This window comes from Pantherophis guttatus, chromosome 4 (genome assembly GCF_059756535.1).
Source record: "Pantherophis guttatus breed Tessera chromosome 4, ASM5975653v1, whole genome shotgun sequence".
In the NCBI taxonomy this organism is placed as follows: Eukaryota; Metazoa; Chordata; class Lepidosauria; order Squamata; family Colubridae; genus Pantherophis; species Pantherophis guttatus.
The window spans coordinates 156174052-156200200 of NC_142066.1; the positions used below are offsets into that span (position 1 = coordinate 156174052).

General features: G+C 44.9%; 1 protein-coding gene across 2 annotated transcripts in view; it reads left to right on the top strand.

Annotated features, from left to right (window-relative positions):
• Positions 1-17873, top strand: part of WNT9A (Wnt family member 9A) — a 45143-nt gene extending 27270 nt beyond the window's left edge. Inside the window, exons 2-5 of one of the 2 annotated variants that reach the window (XR_015734142.1) lie at positions 540-799; positions 3349-3611; positions 8418-16358; positions 16455-17873. Coding sequence is in view for 1 of the 2 variants with exons in the window: in XM_060684490.2 (XP_060540473.1) it covers positions 540-799; positions 3349-3611; positions 8418-8891 (997 nt within the window). In the remaining variant the exon portion in view is untranslated. Of the gene's footprint in view, positions 1-539; positions 800-3348; positions 3612-8417 lie in introns of both variants that reach the window. The other variant, XM_060684490.2, reaches the window with a different exon arrangement.
• Positions 17874-26149: the final 8276 nt, after the last annotated feature.

The window sequence follows — 26149 nt, forward strand, 5'->3', positions numbered from 1 at the left end:
TCTAGTCCCGCCTTAGGCATGAAAGCCAGCTGGGTGACTTTGGGCCAATCACCAGGAGACAGGGAGTTCTAGTCCCGCCTTAGGCATGAAAGCCAGCTGGGTGACTTTGGGCCAATCACCAGGAGACAGGGAGTTCTAGTACTGCTTTAGCCAGGAAAGCCAGCTGGGTGACTTTGGGCCAATCACCAGGAGACAGGGAGTTCTAGTACTGCTTTAGCCAGGAAAGCCAGCTGGGTGACTTTGGGCCAATCACCAGGAGACGGTGAGATCTAGTCCTCTCTTAGGCATGAAATCCAGCTGCGTAATTTGAGGTAAATCGGAGGATGATTCAATACTTTCGCTACCTTGAGTTTTTGATAAAAATAATAAGGGTGGGAAAGAAAGAAAGAAAGAAAGAAAGAAAGAAAGAAAGAAAGAAAGAAAGAAAGCAAGAAAGAAAGAAAGAAAGAAAGAAAGCTTTGCAAGATTGGCCCATCGGATTTAGGGATGCTCTTTGGATGATTCATCCCAATTTCCTTTCTCCCACCCCTCCCCCCCAGGTTGACGGGCAACGAGCCTCTGACCATCCTCCCTCTGACCACGGAAATGGAGGAAGCAGCCATCAAAGCCCACTACAAAGTCTGCGACCGTTTGAAGCTGGAAAAGAAACAGCGCCGGATGTGTCGGAGAGACCCTGGCGTGGCGGAGACCCTCATGGAAGCCATCAGCATGAGCGCCCTGGAATGCCAGTACCAGTTCCGCTTCGAGAGGTGGAATTGCAGCCTGGAAGGCCGCTTCAGAGCCAGCCTGCTGAAGAGAGGTTAGTGGAGGAGGAGGGCAGGCAGTCCTCAACTTATGACCGGAGGAGGAGTAGGAGGACTGTAGGGGTCCTTGGTGCTCTCAGACCTTGGGGATTTCCTTGCAGACCTTTCAGGACCCAACTAGGCAACATCATCAGTGTTAGAAGGGAGTGGGGTATGTGGAGAGGAGGAGTGGAAGAGGAAGAAGAAGATGACAGAAGATGCAGGGTCCTTGGTTTCCTTGCAGACATTTCATGGTCTAACTAGCTAATATCATCAGGGCAGGAAGGGAGTATGGTTTGCAGGGAGGAGGAGGAGGAGGTGGAAGAGGAGGAAGAAGAGGAAGAAGAAAGAAAAGGGAAGAAGAGCAAGAGCAAGAGGAGGAGGAGGAAAAGGAGGAAGAAAAAGCAGAGAAGAAGGAGGGGAAGAAGAGGAGGAAGAGGAAGAGGAGGAGGAGGAAGAAGAAGGAGGAGGAGGAGAAGGAGAAGAAGAAGAAGAAGAAGAAGAAGAAGAAGAAGAAGAAGAAGAAGAAGAAGAAGAAGAAGAAGAAGAAGAAGAAGAAGAAGAAGAAGAAGAAGAAGAAGAAGGGTCCTTGGTTTTCTTGCAGACATTTCATGGTCCAAAGTATGGTTTACAAGGAGGAGGAAGGGGAGGAGGAGGAGGGGGGAAAGGAGGAGGAGGAGGAGGGGGAAGACAAGGAAGTAGAGGAAGAAGAAAGAAAAGGGAAGAGGCAGAGGAGGAAATAGAAGAAGTAGAAGAGGAGAAGGAGAAGGAGAAGAAGCAAAAGGAAAAGGAGGAGAAGGGGAAGGGGAAGCATAACCAAAAGAAAAGAGGAGAAGAAGAAGAAGAAGAAGAAGAAGAAGAAGAAGAAGAAGAAGAAGAAGAAGAAGAAGAAGAAGAAGAAGAAGAGAGGAGGAGGAGGAGGAGGAGGAGGAGGAGGAGGAGGAGGAGACTGGTAGCTAATATCATCAGGGCAGGAAGGGAGTATGGTTTGCAGGGAGGAGGAGGAGGAAGACGAGGAAGACAAGGAAAAAGAGGAAGAAGAACAGGAAGAAGGAAGAAGAAGCAGAAGAGGAGGAGGAAGAGGTTTGTGGTAGAGGAGGAGGAGGAGGAGGAGGAGGAGAGTTGTGGGGACCTTGATGGTCTCTGAACTTGGTTGTTTCCTTGCAAAAATTTCATGACCCAGTTTGGTAACGTTATCAGTGCTAATGAGTGTATTGTTTTATCCTATTTACCTATAGTAGGTTGCTCTGCCAATGTTGGCAGAGGTGTGATTTTTTCCTTGGGAGTTCCTTGATTAGGATATGCTTTTCTGCTTGATAGTTTGTCTGGTGTTAATCCCTGCTTATCTGGGTTTCTCTTTCTGTGGGGTCCTTAGTGTTCCCTGAACTTGGTGGTTTTCTTGCTCACATTTCATGACTCAACTATGGAAGATCATCAGTGCTAGAGGCGGGAGGAGGAGGAGGAGAAAGAGGAAGGGAAGGAGGGAGTGGGGGGAGGGGAGGATTGGGGAAGTCTTTAGTGTTCTCTGCGCTTGGTGGTTTTCTTGCAGATATTTCGGGGCTCAACTAGGTAACATCATAAGTGCTAGAAATGAGGGGAAGGGATTCTCTCTGTTTATATAGGTAGTCCTTGATTTACAACTATTCATTTAATGACCATCTGAAGTTACAACCAACCCCAAAAAGGGGATTTATGACATGGATTCCAACCTCTCTGCAGTCCTGTATCTGAACTTTGTGTACAAAGTTCTCTGCCATTTTTAGCAGCCCGCGGTCATCGTCTCTCTTGCTAAAAATTGACATGTCTAGTTTTCAGCAAATTTGCATCCTTTGCTGCATTTAACAGCCTGCTACAAAAAAGCTACAAAATGTTTTAACCTGTTTTAGGACTGCTACAACAAATGACTGTAATGGGAAGACTTGATTACAGTCGTTTGATGAGGACAACCTGTAATCAAGAGCTTCTTGACTTTGGCTAACACTAGCCAGGGAATTCTGGGAACTGAAGTCCATCCATCTCCAAGCAAGCTGGCTGAGGCATTCTGGGAGTTGAAGTTCACCCATCTTCAAGCTTGCTGGCTGGGGAATTCTGGGAGTTGAAGTCCACCCATCTTCAAGCTTGCTGGCTGGGGAATTCTGGGAGTTGAAGTCCACCCATCTTCAAGCTTGCTGGCTGAGGCATTCTGGGAATTGAAGTTCACCCATCTTCAAGCTTGCTGGCTGGGGAATTCTGGGAGTTGAAGTCCATCCATCTTCAAGCTTGCTGGCTGGGGAATTCTGGGAGTTGAAGTCCACCCCTCTTAAAGCTTGCTGGCTGAGGCATTCTGGGAGTTGAAGTTCACCTATCTTCAAGCTTGCTGGCTGGGGAATTCTGGGAGTTGAAATCTGCCTGTCTTCAAACACGCTGGCTGAGGAATTCTGGGAGTTGAAGTCCACCCATCTTCAAGCTTGCTGGCTGAGGAATTCTGGCAACTGAAGTCCATCCATCTCAAAATTGTCAGGGCTGGGCGATACCCCTCTAAGAGAGAAGTTCGGTGTGCTAACAGCATTGTCATCTTCCTCCACAGGGTTTAAGGAAACTGCCTTCCTTTACGCCATCTCTTCGGCGGGGCTGACCCACGCCATGGCCAAAGCCTGCAGTGCCGGACGTATGGAGCGCTGCACTTGCGACGAGGCCCCCGACCTGGAGAACCGCGAAGCGTGGCAGTGGGGCGGATGTGGGGACAATCTCAAATACAGCAACAAGTTTGTTAAAGAGTTCCTTGGGAAGAAGTCCAACAAGGATCTACGAGCTCGGGTGGATTTCCACAACAATTTGGTGGGGATGAAGGTAAGTGCTCACGATGGTTGTAGGCTGTAGCTGTGGAGAAGTAGGTCCTTGAGGGACTGGAGAAGACTGCTAGGTAAAGATTGTTGAGGGCCACCCAAAAATCTAGGTGGAGGAAAGATTGGCCGAGCAGCCTGCTATCATGAAAGGGCAGGAGAAAGGAACGTTGGAAGACATGGCCATGTTCATGATTCTTCATTCAGCTCTTCTTGATCAAAGATGTGCTTTCAAGTCAGTGTTGACTCTTGGCAAGTACCTAGTCAGATTTTCTCCAGGCACACCCATGGCTACTGCCATGGAGCCCTCCTCCTCTTCCTCTTCTCCTCCTTCTCCTTTTCCTTCTTTCTCTTCTTCCTCTTCTCCTCTTTCTCCTTCTCCTCCTCCTCCTCTTCCTCCTCCTCCTCTTCTTCTCCCTCTCCTTCCTCTTCTTCTTCTCCTTCTCCTTCTCCTCCTTCTCCTTCTCCTTCTTCTCATCCTCCTCTTCCTCTTCCTCCTCTTCCTCATCTCTCTCTTTCCTCTTCCTCTCCTCCTCCTCCTCCTCTTCCCCTTCCTCTCCTTCCTCTTCCTCTCCTTCTCCTTCTTTCTCCTTCTCCTTCTTCTCCTTCTCCTTCTCCTCCTCTTCTCCTCCTCCTTTCTCCTTCTCCTCCTCCTCTTCCCCTTCCTCCTTCTCCTTCTCCTTCCCACCTCCTTCCCCCTTCCCCCTTCTTCTTCTCCTCTTCTTCTCTTCCTCCTCCAGCTCCCCAGCTTGCTTCCATCAAGCAAATTCAATGGGGAACTCCAACTCACTTAAGGATTGTGTGATTCCCTTAACAATTGCAGTGATTTGTTTAATGCCAGTAGTAAAAAAGAAGGTCATAAAATCAGATGGATCTCACTTCACCAACATCTGGTTTCGCGTGGGAATTCTGCTTCCATTGTGGTCATAAATCAAGGACCAGGTCTGGTACCTATGTAAATGTATGACTGTGATTTTCTCATCTGGTGTTGAAATGGCTAAATACAAGGACATCCTACAGTCTGCAGGAGTTCCTGCCATTACTTTATGGAAGAAACTTATATTAACCATAAATACTGCAGCGAGCCTTGATTGTTGAAATAATCCTTGATTTACGACCACAATTGACCCTAAAATTCCTGTTGCTGAGACAGTTGTTAAGTGAGTTTTGCCCCATTTTATGAACCTTTCTTGCCACAGTTGTTAAGTGAAACACTGTGGTTGCTAAATTAGTCACACGGTTGTTAATTGAATGGGTTTCTCTCTTGACTTTGCTTGTTAGAAGGTCGTAAAAGGAGATCACGTGACCCTGGGACCGTCATAAATATGAGTCAGTTACCAAGAGTCTCAGTTTTTATCATGTGACCACAAGGATGCTGCAGAGGTTGTAAATGTGAAAAAAATGGCCCTAGGTCCTTTTTTAACTTCAGACGGTCACTAAATGAATCATTGTAAGTCAAACACTACTACCTACCTGTTTTTTTGTTTGGGGGCCCTGCGTTCAGCTCCACGCTTGAAGCCCACCCAATTTACAATTTCCTCCCCTGAAAACTCAGCTCTTCTCGGGATTAAAGAATTTAGCAACGCTCCAGAGAGACTGAGTTAAAAATGTCAATTTTAATTAAGCTTAGCAGAAACCCCCAGGGGGGAGCCTTTTTTTCCCTTTTTAATTAAAGCTTTTTCTGAACTTCGAGTCTGCTAGAAGACGGTATTTTAATGTACTCGAATTTTCATGAAGGGTGTACCAAAAGAGAATGTGATCGAGAAAGGGGGAACGGAGGGGAGAAAAAAAAAAGGAATTACAGCAAGAAAAGGAAGAAAGAAAGAAAAAATGCAGAGAAGACCCAAAAGTGCTTTTTTGAAGAGGCAACTGAACTTTCTGGTTTTTCCTTTGAAGATGTTTCGCTTCTCAGCCAAGAAGCTTCTTCAGCTCTGACTGGATGGAGGGGAATGGAAGGATTGATACTCCTTGCAGACATTTGCATCCTTTTTAGAGAGTCATTGAGGCTGCTTGGAGGCTTATCTGTGTCCTCAGGGTCACCCGAGTGGTGCAAATGATTGTGGAACAAAAGGACTATGCAATTCCAAGGAGGCTCCACACCCATTTGCACTACTCAGTCGATCCTGAGGACACAGAGAAACCTCCAAGTGGCCTCAATGACTCTCTAAAAGGATGCAAATGAACCAGCTTTGTCTGCAAGGAGTATCAATCCTTCCATTCTCTACCATCCAGTCAGAGCCGAAGAAGCTTCTGGGATGAGAAGCGAAACATCTTCAATGAAAAAACAAAAACTCTGATTGCCTCTTGAAAAAGCACCTTTGGGACAAGCATGATTTGGATGACTAAGTATCTCCAAAGACTTTTAGCAATCAAGAGAAGAGCAACAAAGTTGATCAGAGGGCTGGAGGCTAAAAAACACGAAGAAAACAATTGCAGGAACCGGGTATGTCTAGTTTAATGAAAAGGAGGGCTAGGGGGTGATATGACAGCATCTGAGGGGTTGCCACAAGAAAGAGGAAAGGGTCAACTTATTTTCCAAAGCATCTAAAGGAGAAGAAGAAGCAACGGATGGAAACTAACCAAGGAGAGAAGCAACCTAGAACTAAGGAGAAACTTCCTAAATATGAACAATTAACCAGTGGAACGACTTCCTTCCAGAACTTGTGGATGCTCCATCACTCAAGATTTTCAAGAAGAGATCGAACAATCATTTGTCTGAAATATTATAGGGTCTCCTGCTTGAGCAGGGGGTTGGACTAGAAGACCTCCGAGGTCCCTTCCAACTCTGTTATTTTGTTATTCTGAATAAAATAGAAAACAATCACTGGGTTTCATATCACTCGTGTCTCGTTCTTCCTCCTGTTTAATCCCTTCTTCTCCTGCCCCGAACGGCTCCAATGTAAAGAGGAAAAATTGCTTTTTTAAAAAAATCTGATCCTTATAACAAAGCCACCTCTCCCACCCCCCAATTCCCCACCGCGATACCCCTTAAAGGAAGCAAAAGTTTTGCAGAAGTCCTGCTAACTAATTAGCTCATGTTGCATGCCAGATAAACTGGTCTTGGCACTGGGAGTTGAAATGCATACCATAAAGAGATTGGGGGGGGGGTTAATCTGCTCGCTGCCAACTTGCCATCTGAGACCAAGAATGTTGCAAAAAAAAACAACCCAAAAAAATCGGAGAAGTCTGGAGGAATCTATCCAGACATTTCTTGCAGCATTTGGTGAAACATTGCCTCTCAGGAAAGTTCCATTATCCAAAGAAGATTTTAACATTGCCGAAATTCAGAAGCAAACCTCATCCAGAAGAAACAAAACAATACAGGGAATCCTCGACTTACGGCCATTTCTTCAAAGTTACAACGGTGTTGGATAAAGGGACCGTTCACACTTACAACCGTTGCAGCCATTCCTGTGGCCACGTGATCAGAATTCGGATGTTTGGCACAATTGACTTGTATTTACGATGCTCCTGGGGGTGGGATGGAGGGGAGGTCACGTGACCCCCCCTTTTGACAAGCAATGTCAGTGGGGAAGCCAGATTCACTTAACAACTGCGTGACTAACTTAACAACCGAAATGATTCATTTAGCAACCCTGGCGAAGAAAGGTCGTAAAACGTGGGAAAAGTTCACTTAATCATTGTCACGCTTAGCAATAGAGATTTTGGGCTCAAATGTGGTTGAGAAAGGTGCCGCATTTGCTCGTTTCTGATCTAGTCCAATCCCAATTTTAGGTCAAAATCCACACCCGCATTTAAGCCTCCTGGAGTCACCAATGTGTAATGGGATGGCTATGTACAATTGTTTAATAAATACATGAAAAGTTTTGGAAAACTTAAGCCAGGGAATTGGGCACCGACTTCCAATTTTTGGAAAGAGTGCCGAAGGGCTTGGTTGGCTGATAACGTGGAACAGAATAGGTAGTCCACAAATTATGATTGGTTGTTTAGTGATCTTTCAAAGTTATAATAGAACCCCCCCAAAAGATACAAGATTTGAAGTTATGTTGTGGAGCCTTGGAATAGATTGGCAATCAGTCTCTCTCTCTCTTTCTCTCTCTCTCTCTCTTTCTTTCCTTCCTCTTCTTTTTTCCTTCCTTCCTCTTTGTTTTCCTCCCTCCCTCCCTTCTTTCTCTCTCCTTCCTTCCTTCCTTCCTCTTTGTTTTCCTTCCTTCCTCCCTTCTCTCTCTCCCCCCTTCCTTCCTTTCTTTCCTTCCTTCCTCTTTGTTTTCCTCCCTCCCTCCCTTCTCTCTCTCCTTCCTTCCTTCCTTCCTTCCTTCCTTCCTTCCTTCCTTCCTTCCTTCCTCTTTGTTTTCCTCCCTCCCTCCCTTCTCTCTCTCTCTCTCTCCCCTTCCTTCCTTCCTTCCTTCCTTCCTTCCTTCCTTCCTTCCTTCCTTCCTTCCTTCCTTCCTTCCTTCCTTCCTGTCTGCCTTTCACCATTCATCTTGAAACAAAACAACTCCAGGTGGTTTTATAACTGTTTGCGGCATCCTGTCATCACTTGACCCTGATTTACGATGCGTTTTTTTTGCTGGAAATTGATGTTTACCCCATGAATCAGTGTGGAGTGTGGAAACCGTGGATTTGCTTAACAACCAGGTTGATTCGCTTTATGACCACTGCAAAAAATGTCATGGAATCAGGTTGGCCTGTTTAACAAGCGGTACCACTTAGGACCCTAATTTTAGGCTCAATTACAGCCATAGGGCCTACGTATGTATCTGCCATCGTAAGCATTTGATGCCGTGAGACATTTTTGTCCCGGCTTGTCTTTCAGAAATTCTTTTGGTGTTTGTTTTTTTTCTCTCCGCAGGTCATCAAAGTTGGAGTGGAGACCACTTGTAAATGCCACGGGGTTTCCGGCTCGTGCACCGTACGGACGTGTTGGCGCCAGCTCTCCCCGTTCCACGAGATCGGCAAGCAGCTCAAGCAGAAATATGAGACGGCCCTCAAAGTGGTGAGCACCACCAACGAGGCCACGGGAGAAGGGGACATCTCCCCACCCAAGAAGTCCATCCTGGGACACGGTGACCAGATCCCCAGAACTACAGATTTGGTTTATCTCGACGATTCCCCGAGCTTTTGCTTAAACAGCCGGTTCTCCTCCGGGACGTCCGGCCGGAAATGTTACAAAGACAAGAACTGCGACAGCATCTGCTGCGGACGGGGACACAACATTCAAAGCCGTGTAGTCACTCGTCCGTGCCAATGTCAAGTCCGCTGGTGCTGTTACGTGGAGTGCAAGCAGTGTACGCAGAGAGAGGAGGTTTACACGTGCAAGGACTGAAGGAGTTGTGTCCGACGAGCCCCAATTTCGGGGACGGATCCTCCTTGCCCCTTTCTTCAAGACAAAAACAAACAAACAAACAAATCCGGGGACCTCCGGCGAGACGGCCGAGCGCGACCCTGACGTGATGGAAGCACTTTGAGGGGGTTCCGTGCCTTGCTGACCCTGCCTCTTTCTCAGCAAAGAGATTTTGGACGCCAGCATCAATGGAAGACCCCTTGCGATGTCCAAGGTGATGGCTCGGAGACCAAGAAGGAATCTTCTCTCTTCTTGACCAGGATGTGAAGGCTGGATAGTCCACCTTTCATGTTTGTTCCCCTCCTGAGAATTCTCTTGGACCTGGATGGTTCCACTTCATTTTGCGAGAGAACTCCTGAAGACCTTCAACTGCAGAAGATGTTCTAGGGAGAAGAAGACCCTAGAATGAGTTTTTTTTTTTAAAAAAAGTAATTTATGGAGCTTCTGGGCACCAGAAAGCCCAAATCAGAAGCCACATCCCATTAAGCTGGTGAGGTCACTACACAAGGACAGATCCTCAACGTTCCTTCTGACAGCTTGTTGTAGCAGATGGTGGTTGGATTTTTTTGGTTTTTTTTTCCTTATTTCCCCCTTGTGTGCCCTCCACCTCTCTTTCTCTGCTCTCCTTTGCAATCCACTTGGTGAATTTGGGAAACCACTAGCGGCAAAAGGAGCCTGCGATCTTCTCAACCGGCATTTTGACTCCTTTGGTGATTTAATTAGGACTTGTTTTTTGTTTGTTCTGCCCTGATTTCTCTTCTTATGACTTCAGTTGGCACCCGAGGCCGCTTCGAAACCAGCGTGACGTCCTGGCTGGGAATGCCATTTGGCACTTGGCCTTCGGAAGACGGAGAAAATGCATCACCTTCGAGACGATGATCCGGCTTTCGATTTTGTTTTTTTCCCACGTCTGGATCACGGCGTCCAAGAATGCGTGTCTCCTGAGGATCGCATTTCACCCGCCTTCCTCCGTGCAGATGATATTCTCTGGGGCCAATTAAAAGCCTGTTTCTTAAAAAAAAAAAAAAAAGAAATTACTTAAACCACTAGAAAGCTGCACGCATTAGATGTAAAACAGCGAGCAGCTGATTCTTATTCCTATAGATTCGAAGGGAAATATATATATATATATATATATATATATATATATATATGGAGAAATATCAAAATGGCAGACTGGATCACTAATACAGGTAGTTCTCGACTTACAACTGTTTAGTGCCATTCAAAGTTAACAACGGCACTGAAAAAAGTGACTTAGGACCATTTTTCATACTTACGACCGTTGCAGCATCCCCAGAGTCACTTGATCAAAATTCAGACGATTGGCAAATGACTCATATTTATGACGGTTGCACTTTCCCGGGGCCACGTGATCCCCTTTTGTGACTTTTTGCCTAGCAAAGTCAATGGGGAAGCATGATTCGCTTAACGACCGCTTTACCAACAACTGCAGTGGTTCACTTAACAACAGTGGCAAGAAAGATCCTAAAATGGGGCAAAACTCCCTTAACAACTGTCTCACTTAACCACATGAATTTTGGGCTCAATTGTAGTCGTACGTTGAGGATTACCTGTACAGATGTGATGGTCAACAGAGCATTCTTCTGTCGTGTGAACTGGGGAATATTACAAATATGCAACTTTTTATTTATTTATTTTGCTTCAAAATGGGATTTGGGTGAACAGCTGATAAATTCCTGGGTGAATTGTCCATGTGTGATGGACAGTGATTTTAAAACTGGTCCAAGAGTTGCATTTCTTTTTTTTTTTTGTCCTGGGGAATTGCAATTTGACCCGTTGGAGGAGCAGAGCAAAAATCTTAGAACATAGAATAACAGAGTTTGAATGTTCATGCACATTCTCATCTGGGAAATCATCCCTCCTCTCAGGCCCAATTTTAGGGGTGTTTTAAACAAAATAATAATAATAGAAACGGTAGCCGCTTCTATCAAAGCTGTCCTTCTTGGGAAATGGATGGATTTGGGGGAGATAGTAACCCAGGGAGATGATGAACGAGATGGTGGCTTGATTTCAAAATTGGTGTGATGGTCCCGAGATGATGTGGGCCGTTTTATGGATTAGAGGAGTGACCAAAACATGGAAGATAGCTCCTAGCTTTGGGACATTGCTTGTAACTGGTATGAAATATCTATGAACTGGTCTCAGGTCTGATAATTTGATAGACCAATCCTGAAGCTACGTGCCCAAAGAATCTCCTTGCCCAACGGACCACCTCGGTAGCTCCGTGCAACGGATTTGCAAAATCCAAACTAAGACTGTAAAAGACTCTTTTATTATTTCAAGGGTGGAATATGAATCTATCTAAGATATATTCCGATGCCTAGATAACTAAATATTGAACGTTTATTTATTAAGCTTTTCAGAAGTTTGTATGGTTTCCATGTGGTATTATGAAACTGGGCCTCTCGTTACGAGCATGCAAGCACTCGTTCCTTCCTCTTTTTTCTTTCTTTTTTTCTTTTTTTTTGCACGCTGGTATTTGAACCCGGATTCCCAAAGGGGCTCTCTAATTTTTTCCAACACTGTAAGGCCTGACCTTTGAGCGAGCTGCAGCCTCATTTTTCTTCCTTTCCTTTTCCCCACCTCTTTCCCTCCCCCCCTTTTTGATCAATGTTATTTGGAAAGGGAGGGTTTCTGAGACTTGGTAGAATCTGTCTGGAAGTCTGTTTTTCATTTAGCTGAGCCCGGCGGTGGGTCCTGTTTTTGAGAAGCACACTTGACGGTCCTGGTTGCTGTTGGAACGGCTCACCTCGAGGGGCTTTGGGGGAGGTTTGGGGGAGACATGGGGAAGGGGGAAAACTGGAGACGTGGAGTTGGTGGAGACCTTGGTGCAAGAGAATTTAGTGGTTCTCTTGAAGACGTTTCATGACCTCATTATGGTTAGCACCGATGATGTAGCCTAGTTGCATCATGAAATGTTTGCAAGAAAACCAAAAGCTCAGACAACAAGGACCCCACAGTCTTCCCCCCTCCACCTCCTTCTGCTCCTCCTCCCACAAACACCTCTTCCCTTTGACACTGATGATGTTCCTTAGTTGGGTCATGAGATATCTGCAAGAAAACCGCCAAGCTTAGAGAGTACCAAGGACCCTACTGTCGTCGTCGTCTTCTTCTTCTTCTTCTTCTTCTTCTTCTTCTTCTTCTTCTTCTTCTTCTTCTTCTTCTTCTTCTTCTTCTTCTTCTTCTTCTTCTTCTTCTTCTTCTTCTTCTTCTTCTCCTGCTTCCCCTTCCCCTTCCCCTTCCCCTTCCCCTTCTCCTTCTTCTTCTTCTTCTTCTTCCTTCTCCTTCCCATCTTAATCTCCTTCCTCCTGCTCCTCTTCACAAACACCACTCCCTTCTAGCACTGATGACATTCCCTAGTTGGGTCATGAAAGGTCTGCAAGAAAACCGCCAAGCTCAGGGAGTGCTAAGGACCTCCCCAATCCTCTTCCTCATCCTCCTCCTCCTCCTCACCCCTCTCCCTTCTAGTACTGATGACGTTCCCTAGTTGGGTCCTGAAACATCTGCAAGAAAAGCCACCAAGCTTAGAGAACATGAAGTTCTCTAAATTCTCCCAGTTCAATCCTGACCAACAAATATCCTTTTATGTTAGTAAATAGACCTTGTTTTGGGCCACATCCTTCATCTCTGGAGAAGAAAGGTAGAAAAGAAGTCCCAAATTCCTTTTTCCCCTTAGTGGGAGTATTCCTGGGCACTTGGCCAACCAGAAATATCCAAAAATGGAAAAATCCTTCTGTACACTCAGACCCTTCTGTCTGTTATTTAAAATTATTTAAAATTATGGAACAATGATGACTTCACTTGCCCACAGCTGCTTCTCAACATTGGGAAATCTTGCTACAGTTTATTATCTGCTTGAAAGTTGGAGAGTAATTTTTCATCTTGGTCACTATCTTAGATACCTGGTCTAAAGATATCTTGAGGAAGAATTTGCAATCTTGCAGGATCTTCAATGCTCATGGGGTTTTAGCATAGTTTGGAGATGACCTTGCTTGATTTTTGAAGGCCATGTCTGAAATACAGGTAGTCCTCGGTTTACATTCGTTTGGTGACCGTTCAAAGTTACGACGGCAATGAAATACGTGACTTATGGCCATTTTTCACAGTTATGACCTTTGCAGCCTGCCTGTGATCATGTGTTTAAAACACATGACGCTTGGCAATTGACTCACTCTTATGACCGCTGCTGTGTCCCAAGGTTAGATCACAAAAGGTGATCTACAAGCAAAGCCAGATTTGTTTAACAACCGGATTACTAATTTAGCAAATGCAGTGATTTCCTTACCGTAACAACTGTGGCAAGAGCAGTCACAAAATGGGGCAAAACTAAAAAAATGTCTCACTTAGCAACAGAAATTTTGGGCTCAATTGTGGTCATAAGTTGAAGACTACCTGTATCGGCCAAGGTTCACTGGAGAATGCTCCCATCTTACCCAGTTAAGGTATTGGTTTAATCTGTTTTGGTGCCATTAACCTTGCATTTAAGTTTGTCCTTCTAACACAATTGTAGTTTGGGATCCCCTTATGAACTTGTTCAAAGGGCAAACAGGCCAACATCTCACCTCAGTCATTATCAGAGTTAGTTTGAGGGGACTGGGTTACAGGGAGATGATGGCTTTCTGTAACTTTCTTTCCCTAAAACCATGTTTCTCAATCTTAGCAACTTTCAAGATGGTTGGACTTCAGTTCCCAGAATTCTAGAATCAGCATGCTGGCAGGGGAATTCTGGGAGTCGAAGTCCACACCCTTTAAAATGGCTAATCCTGAAGCAATTGTACCCCAAAACAAATGGGTCAAACAATTCATTTTAAAATAGATTTTTTTTTTTTACTTTCCCAGGCTTGGGGAGAAACAACCAACTGTTGAAATTCACACAACTTGCTAAACCTAGATCACTGAACACAGCTATTTCTGGTGTGAACTGTAACCAAGTTGGCCAGACAGGCTGAATTTGCACCAACAGCTAAACTAGCATGAAATTAACCACCATGTAAATATGTTCAGGTGCCAGTTGAGCATGTTGTGTGAACCAGGCTGGTGTCACGTTTTTAAAAAGTTCAACTCTGGATTGCCAAAATGAAGCTTACTCTACCCAGTATGTATAAGATTACAGGTAGTTCTCAACTTACAGCGTGACCTTTCAAAGTTATAATGTCCCGGGGTCATGAGATTTGAGGCATATATACATGCATATGTACATTCATACATACATACATACATACATACATACATACATACATACATATATACATACATACATATATTACAAACTATTCTAAAAATATGAGTTCCAGGTATACATACATATATATGTATATATAATATATATATAAGAAAGTCCCAAAATTGCTGGTCATAGATTTCAATCTTTTTTTTTTTTACAGGAGTCTATTGCATTACAGATAGTTCTCAACTTACAACAATTCATTTAGTGACCATTCAAAGTTACGACAGCAGAGAAAAAAAGTGACTTATGGCCATTTTTCACATTTATCACCGTTGCAGCATCCCTATGGTCAAGTGATCAAAATTCAAATGCTTGGCAACTGGCTCGTATTTATGACGGTTGCAGTCTCCCCGTGGGCCATGTGATTCCCTTTTACGACCTTCTGGCAAGCAAAGTCCATGGGGACGCCAGATTCATTTCACAACCGTGTGACTAACTTTACAACTGCAGTGACTCACTTAACAACGGTGGCAAGGCAGGTCATTAAAATGGGGGCAAAACTCCCTTAAGAACTTCCTCACTTAGCCACAATATTTGTGGTTGTACTTGTGATTGTAATTTGAGGACTACCTGTATCGGAAGATTGTTGGCTGCGATGTTGAGCTACAGAGTAATCGTAAAATATACTGTTTTTTATTTTTATTTTTTAAAAAAAGAATTGGGGCTGCAGAGAGTTATTTCTGATGCAACCCCCTTGCAATTGTGAGATGTGCTGGGTTTTAGTTGTGCGACGAGTGTGACAGTGCTAGAGGTTGGCAATTCTCACAGATTGCGTGTGCAAGGGAAGAGGTGAAGGTGTGAACGAACTACTGAACAGGGCTGGGTGGGGTTTTGTATAGTTAATGCACGCACTGAAGCCAAAGTGTTTCTGTAAGTATTTTTTTTTAAAAGTATTTATGTGAATTTTAATGGAGATAGTATTGCTTTTCTGAGCTGTGTTGTAAATAGTAAGGTTTTTTTTTTCCTCCTGTGGTTTTTGTTAAATATATCTATATCTATCTATCTATATATATGAATAGTACTGAGGCACATGCATTCAGATTAAAGGCAAGTAGTTCTCAACATACAACCATTCATTTAGTGACAGTTCAAAGTTACAAAGGCACTGAAAAAAGTGACTTAGGATCTTTTTTCACACTTACGACCGTTGCAATATCCCCATGGTCCCGTGATCAAAATTCAGATGCTTGGCAATTGGCTCGTATTTATGACAGTCGCTGTGTCCAGAGATCACGTGATCCCATTTTGCGACCTTCCTACAAGCAGAGTCAATGGGGGGAAGCTAGATTCACTTAACAACCATATTTCTAACTTAACAGCCGCAGTGATTTATTTAATGGTGGCAGGAAAGGTCGTAAAATGGGACAACAGAACCTGTTGAACACATGTCTCACTTAGCAACAGAAGTTTTGGGCTTGACTGTGGTCGTAAATTAAGGACTACATGTATAATCGGCATGCTATCAATGAAGGTGGGACTTTGAGATGTTTCTGAAGTTCCACCTCCAAAACCATCATCTAACATGGTCCATGATGAGAGCTGTGTCTCTTTGAGGGACACCAGAATCTCCATCCTCATTTAAAGTGGAGAATTTACTGAGAAGAACCCACTTTGGTTATTCATTTCTAGGTTGGTGATCCTCCAGAAACCACGTTGCCTTCAAATTCTAACCATCTCTTAAAGTTCTACCACCATTCAATCCAGCTTTTCATAACTCCATGGATCACCCAATCGAGGTTTTTGTTTACGGTGATAACTCTCATTTAAGAGTGTCCTAGTGCCTTAAATCCATAAACCATCAAAAAATTGTCTCCAGAGTGTAGACTTTGATCAGTTATTTTTGACTTCCCCACCCCCCTCAGTCTCATCACGTTGTTGTCCACTTCAAATTGTCCCACCGATTCATCCCTCAAGGAGAGAACAACCATGATTTATATATAATTACGTTGTAGCTGTGTAGTTACATCTGGATCAGAAGAGAGTGTGTGTGTGTATTTTTGTAAATGATCTAACTTTGCTTCGCAAAGGTTGGATGAGAAGAACACACAGAACTGTCCTCATCTACTCCTGAAATAGCTAACAAGAAAGTGAAAAGTGTGAGTTAGTGTGAATGTGCCATCTAATGTGTGCAATAAATCCTAAACCTCTGCAGGTCAGATAAAGATCATAGAATCTTAGGCCTAGAAGGGACCTTGGAGGTCTTCTAGTCCAGGGGTCTCCAACCTTGGCAACTTTAAGACTTGTGGAATTCTGGGAGTTGAAGTCCACAAGTCTTAAAATTGCCAAGGTTGGAGACCCCTGTTCTAGTTCAAACCTCTGCTCAAGGCAGTAGACTGTTTACTATCCCGGTCAAATAGTTGCCCAATCTGTTTTTGAAAACCTCCCGTGATGGAGAACCCACAAATTTAGGAGGCAAGCTGATATATATTTATGGTCTATATGTCCATCATGGTCCACCTGTCTCCTAGGTAAGCCTATTGTGACTCCACAGCACCTACCTTAAGAAGGATTAGCCTTAAGTCACCTTGATAGCTTCATGCCTAAAGCATGAAGTCACTTTGATAGTTTCATGCCTACAGCAGAATTAGAACACAGAACATAGAATGATAGAGTTGGAAGGGACCTTGGAGGTCTTCTAGTCCTTAATGGTCTCTTGGCTTCTAGAGCCTTTAACCACTACACCACACCGATGTAGATCTCACAAGATGTGGGACCCATTTATTTTGATAATGTTGCCTAGAGCATTGAGACACCCCATACAGAGGCCAGATTACTCCAGAACTGGGTGAGCTCCATCTGATCCCAAAATTCGGAGAAGGTCCTAAGGTGATTCATTACTTTTCCCAGCCTGGATCCCTCAGCTATTTTGATCATTCTAGTTCTAGACCAGCGGACAGTCCAAAATTCTAGATCTAGAAGATAGATTCAGGTTGGTTGGAGAATCCAAGATGCTTTTTCCAAAGTTGACTTCCATTTTGTTTTTCCTTGAAGATGTTTAAATTCTTATCCAAGAAGCTCCTTCAATTCTTTAGAAGTTTCCTGGATGAGAAGCGAAAGATCTTCAAGGAAAAACCCAAGAAAGTCCAGTTGCCTTTTGAAAAAGCACCTTTGGGAGAACCATCACTTGGATGACCGAGAATCTCCACAGACGTTGGTTGGAGATGTTCTAACAATTCTCCCTGGAACGTCATTGTCACCCTATCTTATTTAATGCTTATTTCAATACTTTCTCCAACTTGGGGCCTACAAGTTTTCTAGGCTACTTTTCTATAGCCAGCTTGTAGGATTCTGTAAATTCCAAGTATTTAAAGATACTTCGTTTTTCTGTTTTTGTTATGCGTTGATTCTTTTTCTTCTTCTTTTCCCCCCTAAAATTGTATTGGGGGGCTTGCTCGCTTTTATTGGTCGCTTACCCCAAATCTTGTCAAAGCGCCATGAATGTGGACTTGAAGATGGGTTGCACGCACTTGTGAATGGGGTTCCTTCTGAGGAATCAACATGTGAAGAAGGATTTGTAGTATTTTATTGTCCGCGAATTTTGGGGCGTTTAATGCTTTGTAAGGTAGCCTAAATTATTTTCTCTCTACCTCATATGTACAGCTTGTAGGTATGAATCGGATTCTTGAGTGACTGTGGAGAATGTATTTAAGTTATTTAACAACTTGGTATAACAATGGAGAACAAAGGAGACAATAAATGTATTTTAAATTATACATTTGTGAGTTTGTGTTCTATGTGGCTGAGGTGGGACCATTTTTTACAACTTAAGGAAATTTTGCCCAGAAGGTGGGGGGGGGGGGAAGTATTATGCTCAGCTTCTAAAACGATGCTTCTCAACTTGAAGATGAGTGGACTTCAACTCCCAGAATTCCCCAGCCAGCAGTGGGAATTCTGGGAATTGAAGTCCACCCATCTTCAGGCTGTCAAAGTTAAGAAACATTGTTCTAGGCAAGGGGTCGGCAACCTTAAACACTCAAAGAGCCACAAAGGTCCTAACCGGAAGCCCCCATTCAATTCTGGAGCTGACCGGAAGTCCGGTTCCCCCATCATAGTCGCTTCCTTTTCCCTGTGCTGACCGGAAGTCCGGTTCCCCCACCATAGAGTCTCCTCCTAACATGGCGTCCTGTTTCCTGCTGATTGGAAGTCCAGTTCTGCTACCATAGAGTCTCCTAGTGCGGCATCCTTTTTCCTCTACCTGTCCTAATCAAAAGCCCTATCAATTGTGGAACTGACCAGCAACAGGGAACCACAGCAGAGTGATGAAAGAGCCACATGCGGCTCCAGAGCCGCAGGTTGCTGACCCCTGTTCTAGGCAATTGAAGGAAGAGAAGTTTGTTACAGGGATGGGTTCCTGTTGTAGACAGGAGGGGTTTTTTTTTTTTTTGCTTTAATTTATTTATCTTTTATTTATTATATTATTTATTATATTAATTTATCTTCTCCGGAGACTCAGGGCGGCTTACAATGCGTTAAGCAATAGCCTTCATACTTTTGTATATTTTATACAAAGTCAGCTTATTGCCCCCACAATCTGGGTCCTCATTTCACCTACCTTAGAAAGGATGGAAGGCTGAGTCAACCTTGACCCTGGTGAGATTTGAACTTGCAGTAATTGCAAGCAGCAGATGTTAATAACAGTGCTTTAGTCCACTGTACTACAGGCTCTTTACAGGTTGCCCAACGATGGGATATTTAAGGGTGATCCATCATGAAAATTGCAAGATATTGATGTCTGGTTAAGTAGAGGAGCAGTCTGCTAGATTGTACACCTTCTCTAGACCCTACAACACAAAGGCAAGAGATATTCCAGATAGGCGTTATTGGTTTTTTTCCTTGAAGACGTTTCACATCTCATCCAAGAAATTTCTCTTTTTTCCCCCCCAAGTTTTTTTTATTTTATATTACATATACATATAGAATAGAATCACAGAGTTGGAAGGGACCTTGGAGGTCTTCTAGTCCAACCCCCTGCTTAGGCAGGAAATCCTACACCTCTTCAGACAAAACGTTACCCAACATCTTCCTAAAAACTTCCAGTGTTGGAGCATTCACAGCTTCTGGAGGCAAGTTGTTCTATTGATTCATTGTTCTCACTGTCAGGAAATTTCTCCTTAGTTCTAAGTTGCTTCTCTCCTTGATTAGTTTCCACCCATTGCTTTTTATCCTGCCCTCAGGTGCTTTGGAGAATAGTTTGACTCCCTCTCCTTTGGGGCAACCCCTGAGACCTTGGAAGGCTGCTATCATGTCTCCCCTACTCCTTCTCTTCACTAGACTAGACATACCCAGTTCCTGCAACCATTATATATATATATCCAGTCCCCTAATCATCTTTGTTGCTCTTTTCTGCAGTCTTTCTATCAATGCATGAACAATTTCACACCTGAGTGCCATACATTTCAGTACAAATAAAATAATATTAGTAATCATAGTTATCACATTCATCCAGCTTATATATTTCTAATACACATTTATATCAAATTATAATCTTTCATTTATTTCATATTGTTTAAACATACATACTGTAATACTATTGCTTCAGTTTCTAAACCTCTCTCTTATCATTATCTTATCTTATAAAAATGTGTATGCTAATATCCAAGATATGAACTGAGGAGCTTCTTGGTTGAGAAGTGAAACATCTTCAAGGAAAAAAGACCAGCTACCTTTTGAAAAAGCATCTCCAGGACAACCATGACCTGGATGATGGAGAATCTCCACACACAACGTCAAGAGTTGAAATTTGCAAACGTAGATTTGGTGGTGGCTATCGGTGAGAATCATTGTAAAAAAGGCTGCATTAACAGAGGGGCAAAATTGAGACCACGTGAAGTGTTGGTACCATTTTATAAGGCCTTGCTAAGACCACCTTTGGAATATGGCGTCCAGTTTTGGTCACCACAATACAAAAAAGATGTTGAGACTCTGGGAAGAGGGCAGAGAAGAGCGACAAAGAGGATCAGCAGACTGGAGGCTAAAACATACCATGTTTTCCCGAAAATAAGACCTAGCCCAGTGATAGCTAACCTTTTTGCTGTCGTGTGCCAAAAGCGGGAGAAGCGCGGGGGATTTGCGCACGTGTGTGCCCACACCCATAATGCCCCACACATACATGCATGACCACCCCCCCCACGCTCCCTACGCTTTTGGCCCGGTAGGCCTGTTTTTCACCCTCCCCAGGCTCCAGAGGCTTTCTAGGAGCCTGGGGAGGGTGAAAACTGCCTTCCCCATCTCCCCAGAGGCCCTCTGGAGGCCGGAAACAGCCCATTTCCTGACTTCCAGTGGGCCTGGAAGGGCCGAAAATCAGGTGTCCGGTGCATGGATGCGTGCTGGAGCCGAGCTAGGGTGTGCCCACAGATATGGCTCCGTGTGCCACCTGTTCGCCATCATGGACCTAGCCTGAAAATAAGCCCTAACGTGTTTTCTGCGTGTGCTCCCAATATAAGCCCTACCCACAAAATAAGCCCTGTGCAACCACCCGCCCATTCCATCTGGTTACTCGTGGTGCTGCCGCATGAGATGAGGTGAGGCAAAGGGGCATGGAGCTGCCCCACAAGCATACTTGTTTACCTCAGGGCACCCACAGCCAGGCCATCTACAACCAAACAACTGCCTTGCAGCACCAGCAGCCATTTGCAGCAGGAGCCCACGTGGCCACCGGCCCACTTCTTCTGGCAACAGCATGAGGTGAGGCAGTTGTTGGGGCTTGGATGGCTGTAGGCGCCCTGAGGTAAGATGGAGTGGGGCATGTGGGGCAGCTCCACCGCTACCCTGCCTCGCAGTGGCGGCACTCAAAATAAGAGATCCTCCAAAAATAAGCCCTAGTGCTTATTTCAGAGCCTAAAAGTAAATAAGACCAGGTCTTATTTTCGGATAAACACGGTACAAAGAATGATTTTAGGGTATGTCTGGTCTAATGAAGAGAAGGACTAGGGGAGACATGATAGCAGCCTTCCAAGGTCTCAGGGGTTGCCCCAAAGGAGAGGGAGTCAAACTATTCTCCAAAGCACCTGAGGGCAGTGCAAGAAGCAATGGATGGAAATTAATCAAGGAGAGAAGCAACCTGGAACTAAGGAGAAATTTCCTGACAGTTGGAACAATTAACCAGTGGAACTACTTGCCTCCAGAAGTTGTAAATGCTCCAACACTGGAAGTTTTTAAGAAGAGATTCTATAGCCATTTATCTGAAATGGAATAGGATTTCCTGTCTGAACAGGGGGTTGGACTAGAAGACCTCCAAAGTCCCTTGCTACTCTGTTATTACCACAAGAGCTGTGAATGTCTCTAACAGAATTACAGAGTTGGAAGGGACCTTGGAGGTCTTCTAGTCCAACCCCGTTCAGGCAGTAGACCCTACACCATTCCAGATGGTGCCCAGTGTCTTCTTAAAAACCCCCAGTGTTGGAGCACCCCCAACTTCTGGAGGGAAAGTCGTTCCACCGATTAATTGTTGTTACTGTCCATTCAAGTTTCTCCTCGAATTGCGGAGAACGGGAATTGATGTTCTGCTCCAACATTTTGAGCCCAGCTCAGTTTTTGCTGCAAAGCTCTATTTTTTTCCCCCCTTCTCTACCACGTGTCTGCTTCTTCACGGGAGCTCATGATTCTTGGACTCCAACAAAGAAGCATTGAAAGCCACACGGTCTTTCCACCCAACTCATCACCATCTCAAGGAAGTCAGCTCTTCCTAAGGTGGACCTGCAACTACGTCAGTTTGGGCTTTGACCAAGTCCTGGCTGGCCCTGAAAGAACAGAATGACAGTTTTGTCTCCTGCCCACCCATCCACCTACCCACCCACCCACGAGGGGGCTGTTTACACACCGCCTGGCGGGTAAGAACCAATTAAGGTGTGTGTTGCCACCACTTCGATCTCTGAAAAAAAAGTCTCATTTTTCCCCCACAAGCTGTCCTTGGAAAAGCCTCAAGGATGCCAGGATGCCTAGGGCTTGTGTCTGTCATCAAAGGAATTGTCACCTCACCGTTAGCCAAACAAATGAGATCATCCACTTTCAGAAACCTGTTTCCCTTCCTGATGGTGGAAAGTATAACGAATGCACTTTGACCTCCTGCCAATCTCCTACTATCCTTCAAATCTGGCTTGGCTTCTTCCATGGCGTGGAAAAATCCATCCTTGAAGCATTTTAACCAGCCGTAGGTCCTCCTCACCGCATCGTAAATGCTTCTTAATGAGCCTGGTTGAATTCTACTCTCTTGTTTTCCTTGGCGAAGAGCAAATGGGGTAGCTCACCCCACCTCACTCTTCCATCGAGAAGACCTCATAATTGGTATTACGCCAGCTGCTCCACTTTGGACGAAGGTGTAGGAAAGCAGTAGTTTGCAGAACGGGGTGGTGGTGGTAGGCGATCTGTTTTGAAGATCAGCTTGTAGGAGAAGAGAGGGTTGGGATCTTTGGTGGGGAGGAGGAGTGAAAAGGGGGATCAGCCTAGAATCCATATGCAGTCACAAAAGAACTACGTCTAACTTCCCTTGAGTGCTGATGACCCTTATTTTACTCCTAGCAGGTGCCCCACCATTAGTTGAGAAGATTCCTGTATGTAGGCTTTCAGCAGTAAAGCAGTTTAATTGAGCCTTCATGACTTGGTGTTTCATACCTGTGATAGTTAGACTTAGGGACCTGGTTTCCAGACAGGAGATGATGACCCTGCTCCATTCAGGTTAAAGAGTCCTCAGAAGGACGACGAAGTCTTGAAGATTCAGACTATGGAATAAATTCTTCCAGGCGCTCAACAATTCCTAGCCCTGATGATGTTACCTAGTTTGGTAATGTAACATCTGCAAGAAAACAATCAAGCTCAGAGAGCACCAAGGAGCCTACAGTCCTCCTCCTCCACTTCCTCCTCCTCCTCCTCCTCCTCCTCCTCCTCCTCCTCCTCCTCCTCTTCTTCCTCTTCTTCTTCTTCTTCTTCTTCTTCTTCTTCCTCCTCCTCCTCCTCCTCCTCCTCCTCCTCCTCCTCCTCCTCCTCCTCCTCCTCCTCCTCCTCCTCTTCTTCTTCTTCTTCTTCTTCTTCTTCTTCTTCTTCTTCTTCTTCTTCTTCTTCTTCTTCTTCTTCTTCTTCCCCTTCCCCTTCCCCTTCCCCTTCCCCTTCCTCCTCCTCCCTTCTAACACTGATGGTGTTACCTAATTAGATCATTAAACGTCTACAAGAAAACCACCAAGCTCAGAAACTACCAAGGGCCCCTCATTTCAACCCTGAGCTACAAATATTCTTTTATTGGTGCGATGAGATATACTGGTTGTTCATTGGCTGTTGGATGCAATTCAAGATGGGGTTATCACTGCTAAATCCCTGTACACAATGAGGCCTGGTTACTTGAGCAACTGTCTTCCATTGTTTCTGCCCGTCTGATATGAACAGGCAGAGTTGATGTGCTCTGGGTCACATCGATTAACGGATGGCGCTTGATGGTACGAAGATGTGGACTCCTTCCTTCTGGGACAACATCTCTCCAGAAATTACATGACACCCCACCCCCTTGTCCTGACCTGCTTTGAACAAACCTTAAAATAGCATTTAATACAAAATTACAGCATATCAAAAAGAAGGTAAAAGAAAGGAAGGAAGAAAAGAAGGAAGGAAGGAAGAAAGGAAGGAAGGAAAGAAGGAAGGGAAAGTGAGAGGAAAGGAAAGAGGGAAGGAATGAAGGAGAAAAGGAAGTTGGAAGGAAGTAGAAAGGAAGGAAATGAAAAAGAAAGGTATGCAAAAAGGACGGAGGAAAGGAATGAAGGAGAGAGGGAAGAGGGAGGGAGGGAGGAAGGGTAGGAGGGAAGGAAGGAAGGAAAGGAGAAAGAAAAAGAGAGGGAAGGAGAGAGGGAAGGGAGGAAAAGAAATGAAGAGAGGTATAAAGAAGAAGGGAAGGAGAAAGAGAAGGTGAGAGGGAAGGAAGGAAGGAAGGAGAAAGGAAAATGAGAGGGAAGGGGAGAGGGAAGGAAGGAGAAAGTGAAGGAAGGAAGGAAAGAAGAAAGAAAAAGAGGGAAGGAGAGAGTGAAGGAAGGAAAAGAAATGAAGGAAGAAAGGTATAAAGAAGAAAGGAAGGAGAAAGAGAAGATGAGAGGGAAGGAAGGAAGGAGAAAGGAAAATAAGAAGGAGGGAGAGAGGGAAGGAAGGAAGGAAGGAAAGGAGAAAAAAGAGAGGGAAGGAGAGAGTGAAGGAAGGAAAAGAAATGAAGGAAAAAAGGTATAAAGAAGAAAGGAAGGAGAAAGAGAAGGTGAGAGGGAAGGAAGGAAGGAGAAAGGAAAATGAGACAGAGGGAAGGAAAAGAAATGAAGGAAAAAGGTATAAAGAAGAAAGGAAGGAGAAAGAGAAGGTGAGAGGGAAGGAAGGAAGGAGAAAGGAAAATGAGACAGAGGGAAGGAAAAGAAATGAAGGAAAAAGGTATAAAGAAGAAAGGAAGGAGAAAGAGAAGGTGAGATGGAAGGAAGGAGAGAGGGAAGGAAGGAAGGAAGGACCATCTCAAGCAGCTGCAACCTCTGCCTGCTGCTGGATTTGCTCTTGACCCTCTGCTCCCCTTCAAGGGCCCCAGGGACCCCTGCCCCACTCTACAGCCCATAGCTACAGATGTTTGTTCTTTCCATGAGGATCCCCCCTCCCATTTTTTACAGAGTGCAGTTTCCTCTCTTTCTGCTTGGACCCCACCTCTCACGGTTCTCCAGCCCATTTCCCCCCAAGCCTCTCTCTGCCTCTCCTTTCACTCCGGCTCCCATGTGCCACTGCTTGCCCAATTTGCATTCAGTAGAACCTAGGGGGGGGGCACAGAAAGACAATCTGCCCATTACCCATTTTCCCCCCCCCCCCCGTCCCAATCCCTGCCGATAAAGCTTGGGAAACGGCGACCTCCGAAAAATGAGTCATGAGAAGTGCTGATCCGGAGAAGCAGCTGTGCTAACACTGGCTAAAAAGCTTATTAAAAATATTGGCAGCCGAAGGAGGATCTCACACCATCTGAGGGTCATTTCTTTTTTCTCCCCTGTCTTTTTTTTTGGGGGGGGGCGGTGGAGTAACGGAGACGGGAGGGGTACGTGGAGAGAAGAAGGGAGTGAAACAATGCAGGGAGATTTTTGGAATGATATTGTTGAGATAAAGATAAGGGCTGTTGCTTTTTAGCTGCGCAACTTGGAATGGTGGTTAGTGGAGAAGAAAGAGGTTTATGGACTTCTGGGATCTGGGTCAATCAGCGGGGCTTCCCACGGCTTGTTGTTTCAGAGGGTTAGGCTGGGTCAAAGGGGGTTTTTTTGGGGGGTGGGTGAGCGAGGAACAATAAACTTTCTTGATTTGTAATTCAGAAAGGGTTGGGGAACTGTGGGGTCCTTGGGGCTCCTCTGAGCTCGGCTGTTTTCTTGCAAACGTTTCATGACCCAACTAGGAAACATCATCAGTGCTAGAAGCAGTGGTGGGATTCAAATAATTTTAACAACCGCTTCTCTACTTTAATGATTTCTTCCAACAACCAGTTCACCAAACTGCTCAGAAAGTTAACAACCGGTTCTCCCGAAGTGGTGCGAACTGGCTGAACCCCATCACTGGCTAGAAGGGAGAGGCGTTTGCAGGGAGGAGGAGGAGGAAGAGGAGGAGGAAAAAGCCTGTGGGGTCCTTATCTTTGCTGCTTCTTGCGGACATTTCATGACCCAACTAAGTAACATCATCAGTGCTAGAAGGAAGTGGGGGTTTCTGAGGAGGAGGTTCCTTGGTGCTCTCTGAGCTTGGCTCTTTTCTTGCAGACCTTTCTTGACCCAACGAGGTGGAGGTGGAGGTGGAGGAGAAGGAGGAGGAGAAGGAGGAGGAGGAGGAGGAGGAGGAAAAGGAGAAGGAGGAGGAGAAGGAGAAGGAGAAGGAGGAGGAGGAGGAGGAGGAGAAGGAGAAGGAAAAGGAGAAGGAGGAGGAGAAGGAGGACGAGGAGAAGGAAAAGGAGAAGGAGAAGGGGAAGAAGGAGGAGGAGGAGGAGAAGGAGAAGGAGAAGGAGAAGGAGGAGTAG